The sequence below is a fragment of the Phaenicophaeus curvirostris genome, chromosome 1 (genome assembly GCF_032191515.1).
Source record: "Phaenicophaeus curvirostris isolate KB17595 chromosome 1, BPBGC_Pcur_1.0, whole genome shotgun sequence".
Taxonomy (NCBI): domain Eukaryota; kingdom Metazoa; phylum Chordata; class Aves; order Cuculiformes; family Cuculidae; genus Phaenicophaeus; species Phaenicophaeus curvirostris.
Window position 1 is genome coordinate 23,098,358 of NC_091392.1, and position 15,194 is coordinate 23,113,551.

Consider the following 15,194-nt stretch of genomic DNA (forward strand, 5'->3'; position numbering starts at 1 on the left):
AAAAAGGAGAGAATGTAATGGAGAAAATATAGTGAGTGATTAAAGTGCAAATGAACTGTGATTTTGATTCTCTAGCTAATGAAATTAAGACTAATTTTTGGTTGATTCTAAGGATTTTACTTCACTTGCTTAGTTTTGGGTTGATATATTTGATTAGTGAATATAAAGCTAACTTTTAAGTAGAACTTTTAACAATTCAAATTATTTCATATAGTTCTATGTGGTCAGTTTGTGCTTTGGCGTCTTCAAAGGGCAGTTGTATAGATCATAGCGTTTCTAGATCAAAGCCTGTCTGCTTAGATGAAAACACTTTAGGAGTTATTCTTCCTGCAGTTTCACTCCAGTTTTAAATCTTATCGTTTAAGACTCCTACAGTAACATAGGAGTTATATTTTCAGATGAATTTTGTCTAGTCCAATGTTGTTTCTGTTCATGTATCTTGTTCTGGCCAGTACCAGGTGCTTCCCACTGAAGTGTTAAACTACGGATGTCAGCTGTGTTGTCTATTGTATTGTCTCCTTCCCCTTTCTATTTTAGACTTTGGACTATAAAACCGAAGGCTTGTTGGTCCTTTCAGAACACTTAGGAGAACAAAATGCAGTTATGAAAAAATAGTGTCAAAATATGATTCAGATTAATAAGTCTAATTAGACATTTTTATCATCTACCCAGGAAGACTGGATGCTTGAGTCTTATTTTAATTGAATTGCTAACCGTTTGATAGTAACTGGCAGGGACGTACAGGATGCTTTTCAAACTATTTCTAACCAAACCTGTCTTAAATTGACTGCTTAACCCCATTCTTCCTGAACCTGAAAATACTTATCCTTTCTGCAAATTTCTTTTAAACCACACGTGTGTATATATATACACACACACACATATATATATGAAAAGTACGTAAATTGCCACTTGGTATTTAAATACTACTATCACTTGCTGCTGTCAAGTGATCGTTTGAGTGTCAGTTCATCATTTGAGTGTTTAATTTGTATTTCTGGTGATTTTTTTACTGTCACTGCTCTTCAAGCTTTGTTTTTTATCTGGGACTTTAAATTACTTTGCAAATCTGTCATATAATAAGACATGAGAATACTCAACAGTTACATAGTTGATGTGTATTATGTGTATTATTACACATTATAAGGTGTAATTCCTGTATTTGAAGACAGTATTGTGTCCTGAATGGCCTTCTTTCTGAGGTTCTTGAGATGTTCAGGTTCTGTGTGCAGTGGCAGAAAGCATTCCAACTTTGGGTTTGTCAAGTGCAGGTTCCCTCTCCTTTAAGATCAGTTTACTGTGTGCACAGTTAGTGGCACTGGGTGTTGCTGTTTATGGCACTTGCTGCTTTGATTTTGTCTGGGATTACAGCTGTGCTCTGTCTTAACATGTCTCACTCCATGTGTTCTGTGCAAATTAAAACTCTTTAGTTTAAAGTTACTTCCTTTGTCGAACTTGCAAAACCCAAATTCTACTTTAGAAGACTTCTCTGCCATTGCTCTGCTCTAGCAACATTTTTTTTTTTTCTTCAGCAAATAACTTTGTGCATCTGACATCCAGAGCCCAGCTGGACGCACATGGCATGTAGAGCTGTGGCTGTAGTACAAGTACTTTGTCACTCGATGCAAAAAAAAACCCAAACAAGCAAACCACGTTTGTAGGTTAAATATGACTGGTTTAAAACAGGTTAGTAAAAATCCTCTACTTTTCCCTTAAAGGTCCGAATCTACCAATGGCAACTGTTGACATCAAAAACCCAGAAATTACAACTAACAGGTTTTATGCTCCACAAGTCAACAATATTTCTTATACCAAAGAAAAGAAGAAAGGAAAAACTAAAAAGAGAAGATTGACAAAGGCAGATATTGGAACACCATCTAATTTCCAGTAAGGAATGTTTTTGAGTTTGGGTTTGGGATTTTTTTTGGGTGGTGGGTTTTGGCTCAAATGCATGAGCTCAAGACTTAAATGTGTGACTACTGTGTGTAACTTGAACTACGGTGAGTGCTAGCTGGAATGCTGTGGAGTTTAAAAGCATCGTAGCTTATACACAAGTGAGGAGTTTACTGCAGCTGTAAACAAACAATGACTTGCTATTTTAAAATAGCTTAGAAAACAATTTAGCCAGATAAAGATGCCTTCCTGAAGTAGTCAGTTCAGTGCAGCTCATGTTCAGCATTAATGGTCAGCTTTTTAACACTGTTATGCTCACAGCTGTGCCTGTTTAGCTGTGCTTTGTCATGCAGAATTGACATGTGGGTCCTGACTGGTCATAACAGTGGAAATGACATAGCTATATTTTTATCTCTGGCTCTTGCTTACTAACTTATTTATTCTGATACATGGGCTAGTACCCATATCTTGTGATGAAAGTGCTGTGTGCATATATACATCTCTTGGTAATTATTTTATATATATTATATATATATATAAAATATTATATTATTATATATAATTATTATATATCTTCAGTCTTTTAGAATAGTTATGTATCATTTTAAGCTTCACTTTCCTGGCATTTGAGTTTGGTCACTTTCCTGAATTAACTCTGGTTTTTTTCCTGAACTATTATTCAGTTTTTTAATGTTCTGCCTTTCAAAATAAGTGTGCTTTGTTTGCTAAAGCAACAGGAACTTAAAAAGCTTGAGTCAGTTCCAGGAGCAATCGCTTTCTGTGAAGTATTTGAAAACCAAAATGAGGTTTACATGCCAAGTGATATCTTGTTCTTTTGAGCCATTATTTTGCATCACTTCCACTGATATGGAATAAATTCCATAAAAGTAGTTCTGGTATTGCCAGTTACAGTGATGTTACTGCACAGTGTTTTGAGAGAGTGCTCGGTAGAACAGGATAGTGGACAGCAAGTAAGAGAGATGGGCTAAAATGCTTCCCTAACCACGATGTGCTTAGACAATTAAGACATCAATCATGTCCTTTCTGATCTGAGGATCAGTAAAGTGCTGCAACACTTAAGGGTCAGTTAAACTGAAAAAAATCAGAAAGGAAGATTGAAACAAAGAAAATAGAATAGTGATTGGTAGCTGGTTACTGTTGTAATCTACTGACACAGACTAAACATCCTTGGACAAAATTGAAAATTATGATTTGCAGTAATGTGTCTTATGTTTGATCAGAATTTGTGGAAGGGTTTGTGCAGCACAGCCAGTATAAAATGGATTAGATGCTTTGATAATAATGTCTGTCAGGTTCGGACCTAGAAAAGTTAAGAATATGATTATAAAACATTTAATGAAGTTCAAACAAAAAGATACGTTCTAGCATCATTAAAAGTGACATTAAACTATAAATACTTAACCTTTGCAAAAGAAGATTGAAAGTCCGTTTGGTTTAAAGTCTAGTTAAGTTTCCTGTAGAATGTAGCTATGTGTCTTGTTGTAACACAGCTGTTCTCTCCTGTGGGCAGCAGCAGTTGCATGAAGTAGCTTGGAGATACACAAACTCTTCTGCCTTTTTAGCTGGTTATAGCATCACATAAAATAATGCTTCAGTAGCCATGTAGAAATGGCTACTAGAAGCCTAGGAAGATGGCAACGGAAAACAGGCCTGACTTTTTCTTTAGAAGAAGGAAGTGAATGGGAGAAGGGTGATGAGAGAACAAACAGTGATTGTAGGGAGGAAGAGGAGGTTTCCAGCTACACGACACTGAAGAGCTTGGCAGTAGCTTGAAATCCAATTATAGTATAATGGCCAACTCCTTTGATCTCTGTGCAGTCCTTCCATCACTGTCCGTATGTAGATGGCATGGAGCCTTTACGTTTTGCCACAGGCCATAACCTAAGGGGGAAAATTACTTCTCCACTAGGCCTTTATGACACAAGACAAAAGTGAGAGTAAAGGAAGCTTCACTATTCCATTCTCAAGTGTGGCACCGAGGAGTAAGAAGTACTTAGTGTCTCAAGGCTAGAAGTAGAAGCTAGTAATAAGTGTATCTGCGTCCTGTAATTTTAGTTAACGAGGGTGTTTTTATTGTGATTAAATGGACTTTTCTGCTTTTTTAGACACATTGGACATGTTGGTTGGGATCCCAACACAGGTTTTGATGTAAGTAATTTAATCAGTTATTAAAGACCATGAATCACGATTAAAAGCTTTAGAGGCTTTTTAATGCAAGTTGTGAAGATTAGCATTAAATAAAAAGTTAGCTGTACATCAAAATAGTTAAAAATTGTGATTTTATAATATGATGCAAATGTACAGAGATGTTGGAGTAGGTGGGAATAGGAGGGATCCAGGATTGAGGGGAGAAGATGCAAACTTTAAGTTTTTGTGCAAGGTACTTGCATCTCTTAAAATAGTCCTTTCTGACTGAAAAGTCAACCCAGAGACATTTATTTGGCTTTGCTGTTCCTTTTAATTGCATGGTTTGTGGGTTTTTTTCCAATACAAATGATCTTTTAATAAATCTTTTATTTCAGGCTACTTAAAACTAACATATCTGACTTGCAGGTAAACAACTTGGACCCAGAACTGAAAAACCTGTTTGATCTGTGTGGAATTTCAGAGGCTCAGCTGAAAGACAAAGAAACTTCAAAGGTCATATATGACTTCATTGAAAAAACTGGAGGTGTGGAAGCTGTTAAAAATGAACTGCGCAGACAAGGTGGGATTCCTTTTATTTCCACATAAAAGTTAGCAGGGCATTTTTTGCCTTAAGGATTAGCTGTTGATGAGCAGTTTTTCATTCTCTTCTCTGGACTCCGTGTTGCCACAGTTCCATTGGATTTCATGTTTCTGTATGTCATACAATGTGTAAAAATGTTCATGTATGATCTGTGATGGTACTTGTTCCCTAAAGAATAAGGGTTTTATCTATGCCAGTTAAGTAATTTCCAGTAATGCTTTGCCCCACTGCAAAGCTATGCAGTAAATTTCATATTGATTTCTCAGACTATGGGATTATAAAATAAATATGCAATGTTTTAAATTAAAATCTTATAACAATATCGCTTATAGTAGCAGTACATATTTGACAGGTGCATGTATGGTGCTCATTTACACAGGCTGCACTGCGTAATAATGAACATTGGAACAGCTAGAGGCTTGCAAATTTTATACAGATATTAAAAGAAAAAAAGCTTGTTTCTAATTTAAAGTAAAAACTAGCTGTAAGCAGGCTTCTGCTGCAAGAAACGTCTTAAATAAGCCATTTCCTGCCTGACCTTTAAATGTGGTCTCTGCTGATGCATTATCTACTGGAACATGGCAACAAGTCAGAGTGAAAATTACACCAATGTCATACTTTGAACAATTTGCCTAGAACACTTCTGAAGAGAAATAATATGTAAATGGCATTGCAATTATAACACTTTGAAACCAGTGAATAAATTGTTTCAGTGACTTAAGAGGTTTAGGTTACAATGTCTCGTTACATTTATTCCTTAGGTCCCCCTCGATGGAATGGTATGTATTTGAGCTGGTGTATAAGCATATGCTTCAAAGTATTCATGCTCCTGTGTGATTTCTTTCCTATATGAGAAACCTTCGTCCAAATCGGTTTGACTGCAATGCTAGAAATAACCAGTCAAACTTTTTATGATGTTTTTTTTCTCAGTAAGAAATCTGTCAGTTTCTTAACTCTGTTTAAGTGTTTACAGAGTTGTTGATCCTAGACTGCTGACCGTAAAACTGGATTGAGAAGACTTACCTTGGCTATGACTAGCTTAAAATACTTCAAAAATGCCTATTTTTCTATTGTGTATGTGTTAACTTCAAGTTGTGGCCACTTGCATGTATGCAATTGAAAGAAACGCTGCCTCATCTTTAACATGCATGATAATAATCTACCTCTGTGCTTTTTGATAGAGGTAGATACAATATTCCGGTATTTCAGTGGGTTTATCCGCAATTATGCTATTTGATGTTTAGGCTTGACTGCTGTTTGAAGTGTTCTTTGAACTGAAACACATTTTTCCATGTTTTATTGCAAGAATTTCTGTGCTCACTTATTTCCCCTTCTAGGATGCTGACTAGAGAGTTGCAGACATGTTGATCTGCTCAGATAGAAGTTACTTTCCTGTTTTTCCTGCCTTTTCCCTTTTTTTGAAACTGTTGGTAGGGGTTTTCTAGTGACAGCACCATCAGTATAAGATTTTACAAACTTTTTTTGTTAATAGGAATTCTCAGATTAATGTGCATTTATAAAAAACTAATTTATTTTTTTCCTTTGCTTGTACCATCTGTGTGGGGAGGAAGGGAGAGAGGATGAGGTAATAGCACTCCCTCCTTGTTCCTCCTCCCTTATTTCCCTTCATTTGAGTGCAAATGAGCCTTATTACAACCTAAACTCTGTTTCTACGGATTGGATGTGGCATATCTCTTTAGATATGATGCAAATAGGTCCCTTCCCCACAGGAAGACTTAAATCTTGTGTTCAAAACCTACAGATGCTACAGACTCTGGAGCATAACCATATTATATCTTTTCCATATTATAGAAAAAGTGTCTGTAGTGCTTGTTAAGTAAGTTGTATATGAAAATACTGGCCAAAGAGGAAACCAAAGTCATGTCAGCCAAAAAGTTACAGGATTTTTTAAAATCAAGGAAGTTGGCAGTATGTCTCTTGTAAAATGTATGAAGTTTGAGAGGAGATTCTCCCCATGTTCTTTTGAAGGAATGGAAAAACCCAAGCAGTTTGTGGAGCTTATGAATTTCACGTAATTTTAAGTGTTGCGCAGGGAAGGAGGCACTGAGGCAGTAGTGTCCCCTGCTTCCTCAAAATCCCATTTTTAGGGATGTTCTCTCTGTATTCTAGTGCAGACACCCTGCTTGCTCAGCATGTAACAGTAAGGAGATAATAGAGGAGGTAAAGAAGTATCTTCTGAGTGTAATGCCCTTTTCATTATCAAAGCATATGAAATCAAATGTGAATTTTCTTAGTTGCATGACAGCACCTGGTTCGTTAGGTAGTTACGTGCAACACCGCAACACCTAAAGTACCATAAGCCATTAGATGCTTAATGGAAGAGGAAATGAAACAGTGCTATTTAAAGTGCCATTAGCAGAGCAAGTATATTTCAAGGCCACTTCATATAGAAACAATTCTGTGTATTGAGGTAGCCTTGAAGTTGTTCACTTCCTATAGTCCCTGCGATAAAGATACTGTTGGAACTAATTTTCAGTAAAAGGGACTAAAAATCACTCCGTGCTAAATTGTAATGCATTAGTAGGTTTTATTTGTCACTAGGTGATGATAAAATAGGCTATTAAAATAATGGCTAGATTACAAAGTAGAAATTCTGTATTTCACTGTAAGTATATTTTCTAAGACCTCTTTCTATAGCCTTCTGTCCTAGCTCGACAAAATTTTAAAAGATTCTTTCAAAATTTTTTCTGCATTTTTTCTCCTGAGAAATTGGAGCACAAACTTAAGATGCACTTGGTTTATGAAGAAATTTACAACTGTAGGACCAAACGAAAATTAGTGACCGAGCTTGTTTTGTGACTTAAATTAGCTTTTTTATGTATTGCACTTGCTTCCTGCTGTATTGATTCTTTTACAAAATACCCAGTAGGCATAGGGTCTATTTTCAGCTTGGTTTGCATTCATATAAGCTTATATTCAGCTGTATTCAATTTAATCCAGAGTTGGCAAAACATGCGTGGGCACAGAGATCCTTGCAAAAGGCAAGGCAAAGCCTTTTTTTCTTTTTCTGCTGGCTTCTGAAAGACTTATGGGTATTGAGTAGCATGTAATTGTAAATGGTTTTGTTTTATTTCAGCTCCACCCCCTCCACCACCGTGCAGAGGAGGACCCCCTCCACCTCCACCACCACCTCCCCATAGCTTGGGCCCCCCTCCTCCCCCTGCTAGGGGCCGAGGGGCACCACCTCCACCTCCTTCGAGAGCTCCCACGGCAGCACCTCCACCCCCACCTCCATCTAGACCTGGTGCAGCAGTGCCCCCACCTCCTCCAAACAGGATGTATCCTCCTCCACCACCAGTGCATTCATCATCTGCACCGTCTGGGCCTCCTCCACCACCACCACCACCCGCAAGTGGATCATCTGTTCCTCCACCACCTCCACCTCCTCCACCCCCTCCTGGTCCTCCTCCACCACCAGGCCTTCCTTCAGAGGTTGATCACCAGCTTCCAGTTCCTGCTGGAAACAAAGCGGCACTCTTGGATCAAATCAGAGAAGGAGCTCAGTTAAAGAAAGTAGAACAGAACAGTCGACCAGTGTCCTGCTCAGGAAGAGATGCACTGTTAGACCAGATACGACAGGGTATACAGCTGAAATCTGTGAGTAAAAGCTGTTTCTCATCTGTGTCCTTGAGACTCGAAAATGGCTGCAGTGTGGCAGGGTGAACAGTAACTTGTGGCACTGTTTTAGGGTGGATCATAACTTTTAAAGTTTTTGAAGTGATGCTTTAAACAGCAGCACTGAGAAAATGCTTAGAACACATATTTGCTGTAGATGAGTATTGGTGCATGAAATTATCCTTTTTTCAAACTGATTTCTCACTTTTACTGAAAAGCTTCAAGCATAAATCCTACTGTGATGATACCACAATATTATGGCTGTAAATATCTTTGTAAGAACTATGAAAGATTGCTGGTTACCTGAATACTTCAGTGAAATCATCTAAACAACTGCAGGGGATGAGTTCAGCAGTAATGGTAGTGGAAAGCAAATACTAGAATTTTTTTTTAAAATTCCCCTCTTTAAATCAACCTGTGCTCTGCAAATGTTCAGGCTTCTAAGAAGTTGGTTGCCTGTGTCTTGGAAAAATGATGCCCATGAGGAATGCCTCTGTTGTTCCTGCTGCAGCTCAGGCTGTTACTATCACTATTTCTTCTTGATATCACTGAGTATCTTAAAAATATTTTGGCTGTAGGCACAAGAGAGCTGTTAAGGTGATTCCACTTTCTAGGTTGCATAAAATGTATTTGTAGCTGTAAGTGAGCCTAAGAGCCTGATAGCTGACATCTAGATGATTTCAGACCCAGAAGGTGATTCGTTCCTGAACCAGCTTTGTCTCCCTCTAGCTGTTACCTCTCACCATTCTTCCTTGTATTCTTTACACATTTGGTTTAGATTGTGTATTGTCACAGCTTTCATCTAACCTTCAGCTATTTTTCTCAACTTCATTTTTACTGTTACAAACCCTGATGTAGTCTCACTTCTGCTTTTTTTATTTTGCCACTCTTCTGCATGTGAGGCTTCTGATTTAAAAAGCATGAGGGTATGCTAACATTTATTTGCCATTGCAGGTATGCAGTATCAAAGTCTATTACTTCTAGAAGGGGTTATCAACCCAGAGCAGACCTGGTTAATGAACCCAGACAAGAAAAATATTTTGTGATATATACCAGTGATAAAATAATAGCTATGCAGTCACACAATCCATGTGTATCCAACCATATTAAGAAGCTTTCTTTTAGCTGAGCACTCACTTCATGATAGACAAAGCTGAAATATTTAATCTTCAGTATGAACTAACTACGATTATGTTGTATGGCAAGAAATTTTGACTTTTTTTATAAATAAAAACTTGGTTTGAGTTTGAGCTAAAGAAATAAACTCTATTTTCAGTCAGAAGGAAGAGTAAAGCTTATCTCTTATACTTCTTTATAATATTAATATATGGGTTCTGTTTTGCTAATTAAATCTTCCTAATGTATCCTTTTTTCCAAGGTATCTGATGGCCAGGAAAGTGCACCACCTACACCTGCACCCACCTCAGGAATTGTGGGTGCATTAATGGAAGTTATGCAGAAAAGGAGCAAAGCCATTCATTCTTCAGGTGAGTCAGATGGAATTTTTCTGACCTCACGGTGTCATGTTTTCAAGCATTAACCCATCGATTCAATGTAAAATATTGTTGGAAAAAAGCATAGATTTCAGTGTATAGTCCAAACATAATACTTCAGGCAGCCGCCTGGTGGTGGGGCAAATGGCTACTTTGTGTTACTTCAAATTACTGGTGGCTAGTAGCTTGCAGTAATACTGAATTCAAAGTTACTAATCGAGGTTACTACCCTTATAAACATTTTCTTTTATTGTGCTTTTTTGTTATTGTTTTAGCACTGATTTATTTTTATTCACTAGATGTCCGATGAAGTAAGTCATCAAAATATTTTGGAAGAAAGGTTTCTAATGCTTGCTTTTTCTAGAAGCCAAAGCTCCTGCAAAGATTCATGCTCTCAAAACTGGCTTCAGTGTGGTTTGGATGCCACCTACTGGATAATAATCAGATGACTGGTGTTACTTGACGAGTCGCATACTAGTATTGAATCAACTTTTCACACTTTAGTGCTTGTAAGAAATAAGGCGGCAAGAGGATTTTCGTGTCTTAAATATCAGCGTGTAATAAACGCAGTGCATTAGCTGTTTGGTTACATCTTGGGGCACAACAACCCTGTGCAGAGCTACAGACTAGGAGAAGTCTGGCTAGAAAGCTGCCTGGAGGAGAAGGACCTGGGGGTGTTGGCTGACAGCGACTGAACATGAGCCAGCAGTGTGCCCAGGTGGCCAAGAAGGCCAATGGCATCTTGGCTTGTATCAGAAACGGCATGACCAGCAGGTCCAGAGAGGTTATTCTCCCCCTGTACTCGGCACTGGTGAGACCGCTCCTCGAATACTGTGTTCAGTTCTGGGCCCCTCACCACAAGAAGGACATTGAGGCTCTGGAGTGAGTCCAGAGAAGAGCGACGAAGCTGATGAAGGGGCTGGAGAACAGACCTTACAAAGAGCGGCTGAGAGAGCTGGGGTTGTTCAGCCTTGAGAAGAGGAGACTGAGGGGAGACCTAATTGCTCTTCTTGCAAGTGACAGGGGACAGGACAAGAGGGAATGGCCTCAAGCTCTGCCAGGGGAGGTTCAGGCTTGACATCAGGAAAAAATTTTTCACAGACAGGGTCATTGGGCACTGGAAGAGGCTGCCCAGGGGGGTGGTTGAGTCACCTTCCCTGGAGGTGTTTAAAAGATGGGTGGATGAGGTTCTGAGGGACATGATTTAGTGAATGATGGGAATGGTTGGACTCGATGACCCAGTGGGTCCTTTCCAACCTAGTGATTCTATGGTTCTATGATCTTCTCTGTTCAGGCTTTGATATGTTTTTCTCCCAGAGAAAATACCAAAACTGCACTTGCAGTCTGTGGACCATTTGATTAAGTGCAATATACTTTGTTATATTGCTGTACTATGTGATAATCTCCAAGTTTGGAACATAAATCAAATACCACAAGGGTCTAAATACAGCATTTTCCTAGGAAGGAAAACACTCTTGCCTAACCAATAAGTAGTTTAATTTTAACGGGCTACAGTTTTTAATTTATAATGCACATAAATACAGTAGAAGGCTGAATAAAGTTAACAACGAACATTAATATTGAAGTTCATGTGCATTACATAGCTTAGAATAAGCCAGTGACCACAAGGGACCTTAGTTCACAAAAATTTTATCCGCTTGTACAGAAAACAGAAACCCCATTATGTAGTAAACCTGGGGAAGCACTTATGTTTCAGAAATTAATCTGTCCCTGGAGTTCTAAGTCCGTTCTGGAACATGCTGGCCACTCTTGCAATGTCTAAGAAAAAGCAATAAGTAGGAAGTGTTAAATAAGAAATTTTGATTCTTTTTCTCATAGCAGAAAAATCTCTTTTTCTTCCTGGACAAAGGAATGAGAAAGGAAACAGATTTAACTTTGAAGTGGTATCTATCTAAGCTGAACATGATGTCTAGCAATCTTAAAATAGACTATTGCTGTGACCTGTTTGAACTGATTGTTGTTTTCAGAAAGCTGTGGGAGAAATCAGTAACAGTTCATCGTACTAATTCGGTGCACTCAAGTGACTTGTTTTTTTTGTCTTACAGATGAAGATGAGGATGAAGATGAAGAAGAAGACTTTGAGGATGATGATGAATGGGATGATTGATCATATATTATTATATATATATATTTTTTAAGGTGAATGATATACTAAACACTGCTTTCTGTCTATGGATTCTGTAAAATTATCATGTAAATGTTCTACCAATTTGCTGTATATTTTTGTTGCCTTTTGCTTTTTTATTAATCTGTGCAATACCTCATTTAATCTGTAAAGGTTTGTCATAATCCTCTACAAAGCTACTCCCTGTTAATGTGTGCAAGTTTACACCTGGATGATCATGTACATGTGAATACTTTCCATTCCATCAATAAGGGAGTTTAAATGTAATATGTGAGACTGACAAAAACCTTAATGTAATTTAGTTATAATGCAAGAAGGAGAACACTATTTTCATACCCTACTTTTTCTGTATCTAAATTTTCTTATTAAAACCTAGTATAGCACTATGTTCTTTAAGCAATGCAGCTCTTAGTTTATTTAGCCCCTTTGTTTTAAATGCAATGCTACATGAATGTTGAGGCTGGTTTATACTATTGCATGGTTTCAAATACATCACAACATTACAGTTCAAATCTTAGCAGTATGCTTTATGTGAAACAAAATCACCACTGAAATGCACAGCTAGTTGTGAAGATTACCTTGCCCGAACTGTAACAATACTGACTGCTCTTGAGCGGCAGTAGTAATTAAATCCTTCAATTAGGAAACTCTGTGTCTGAAGTTGAACAGGGTGGATTTACCTTGTAATAGTGGTAATGGTATCATTGGTGCAGACAAGTTTGGGTTTTGGTTTTTTTCCCTTCCTAGATGTTATTTTCAGAATGAAGAAGTCTAAATTACCAGGGCCTGTACTGGAGGCTGGCAATTGCTACAGTTTGATTTATTTATAAAATCAATTTTATGTGGTTTTCAGGTGCAAGGGCTGCGTTGAATGCTTGCTTCAATAATGTTTAATTACTTTTAAAATTTGTAGGATATTGGTGTACTAATAAAGTGAACATAAGTGATATTACTTTGCAGTCTTTGCGTTATGGTACACAGCAATGCTGAAGACACCAATCCTACATTCATAAAGTTGGAAAGCCATTAACTCAGAATGTACACTTTGAATAAGTACTGAACTTTATGGCAATATTTTGTCTTCATATATTGGCTTTAAGACCAAGGGTTGTGATGAAGGTCAAGAACCCAATTTAAAGAAACAGTATTTGAATAAGTGAATGGAAAATGTGATTCTCATTTCACAGCTTGCACATTTATATAAGTCATACTTTGTAGTGCAGTAAATATTGGCATATTTGCCTATTAAAAATGGTAACCTATGCTATATGGGTATTTAATATCTGCAACATTGATTACTGTACTTGCTGTAATTTTCAGGTAGGAAGTCTGTTTTTTAAAACCACATTATGTGACACAGAATGTTAAGTCAGTCAGACTGGAAGATAGTTAATGCATAGCGTCCTGGGTTTTTGACTGTTGTCAAGCTATCAAACTAAATTTAAGTTATCAAATTGTATTGACTGAAACCCAACGTTGACCTGATCTTGACAGGCTGGACCTGCATGATACAGCTTGGATTTCTAACCCAGTTATAATCTAGTCTTTACCTAATTAATTTAGTCAATGAGAAGAAAAAAGTTGCTGAAAAGTAGTGGGAGAGTTAAGGTTGTAGTTAAATTATTCAGAGGATGCTGACTTCCTTCCAAGAGTAATTTAAGCACATAACTTGAGGAAAAAAAAATTTCCAAGTGGTCTCACTTCCTTGTGGTAACTTTCACATTGCCCTCTGCTGCTATAAACACTTCCTACTAGCTTTGCTGCTGTAATGGCTTGAGCGTTTTATCAAGTGTAAGTGCAGCTTGAGGTAGCTAATGGCAGTTGAGTTAAGAACCCGTGTACAAGGAAAATATTTGTATGGCTTTCATATAACTTCTGGCACTGCTCCCTTATTTTTATGGCATATAGGGCGTTATAAAATTAATCAGATGAGGCCTAGAGGTTTTCCTAACATGCTACTTACTAGATATGTTTAGGTCTTCTGTTCCCAGAATTTGAATTTCTGTAATATTTCATAATTGAGCATCACAGTTCATTAATTAAAATTGTATTCCAGATTTTGGGAGCTCTGATGTTACTGTATTGAATAAAACTTTGATTTGTAGATACTAGCCAAAGAAAGCTTTTGTTTTTCTGTTTCTTTTTCTAAATGCATAAAGTACATTCACATTCTGTGGTGTCCAGGTTAATATTTACTTTAACTAGTGTTTGTACGTGATAAATTTCAGGCATAAAGACTGCAATAGCAGTTAAGTTAGTCATAACTGCATGCTTCAGCACTCAGCCACTTGCACTATGAGCAGAAGATAGCATTTCATGATACTGGTGCATTGTTGCTAAACATTGTAATGAAGGCCTCTCTTGCATATTCTGGTTAAATGACTGTCCAAATAGCCTTAGCAATTAACAAACTAGCATGAGGCTTTGGTATCTCAACACTCTGTGCATAGACAATATCAGCTAGCCACTTGTACGTATGAAATCCGTAAGAACTTCTCAATCATTCAGTTTTTCATTTATCAAGCTGAAATTTTTAGTATGTGAATTTTTGAAATGTACAGTGAATAGGATGTTGCACTGGTGGCAATTCATCATGGAGCATAATAAAATTAATTTGACCCAACTAGCGTAAAACTGTGTGGTTTTTAAGTGCCAATTGTGGCACAGCTTTTAAAATAGATATGCATATTGATTACACGCTTTAAAAGTAACTTTGGTTGTCTAGCCAAGTCCACAAAGCAGTAAATAGCTGCTGTCAAATCGCAGTAGTTTTCATGTCTCTGGAAAGTTGGATTGTGCTAGTGAATAAACACAATGACTAAGAATGTGACACCCTGTCCTCCTGGCAGATCTCGCAGCAACTGCTGCTGGCAAGTGCAGTGATCCAGCAGCAGTTCAAGGTCAAGCAAACATGAGTTCATTAATAAACACTTTAGAAGGAGGACTGAATAGTTAACTCTTGTCAATGAATGCTCTGGCTCCAGAGGTTTTTACAGATGTAAATCTTTCTCTTGTGTATTGTCAGGCTTGAGCTCAGGGCAATGAAGCCTGCTTTCCCCTATGAAGCAACTGAAGAGTTGCTTTTCAAAGTTTAATCCTGTGTACGCCTTCTTTTGAAGTTTAGTACTACTGTGATGTTTAGGCCTGAAGTGCCAGGCAAAGCTGGGATTGTTAGAGTGTCCTGCGCTGTACAATTATTTCCTCTCCATGTAGTGAACAGAAACCTAAAACACGCTTTTGAAAGGAGGCTCTCCTTTCAATTTTTTTTATTTGACAA

The 15,194-nt window shown here is 37.6% G+C and overlaps 1 protein-coding gene across 2 annotated transcripts in view; it reads left to right on the forward strand.

Moving 5' to 3' along the window:
- Positions 1-14,038, forward strand: part of WASL (WASP like actin nucleation promoting factor) — a 50,504-nt gene extending 36,466 nt beyond the window's left edge. For both annotated transcript variants that reach the window (XM_069850800.1, XM_069850810.1), the window contains 6 exons: positions 1,719-1,887; positions 4,020-4,062; positions 4,468-4,621; positions 7,740-8,260; positions 9,657-9,765; positions 11,838-14,038. In XM_069850800.1, the coding sequence (XP_069706901.1) occupies positions 1,719-1,887; positions 4,020-4,062; positions 4,468-4,621; positions 7,740-8,260; positions 9,657-9,765; positions 11,838-11,899 (1,058 nt within the window). In that variant the 3' untranslated portion in view covers positions 11,900-14,038. The remainder of the gene's footprint in view (positions 1-1,718; positions 1,888-4,019; positions 4,063-4,467; positions 4,622-7,739; positions 8,261-9,656; positions 9,766-11,837) is intronic.
- Positions 14,039-15,194: the final 1,156 nt, after the last annotated feature.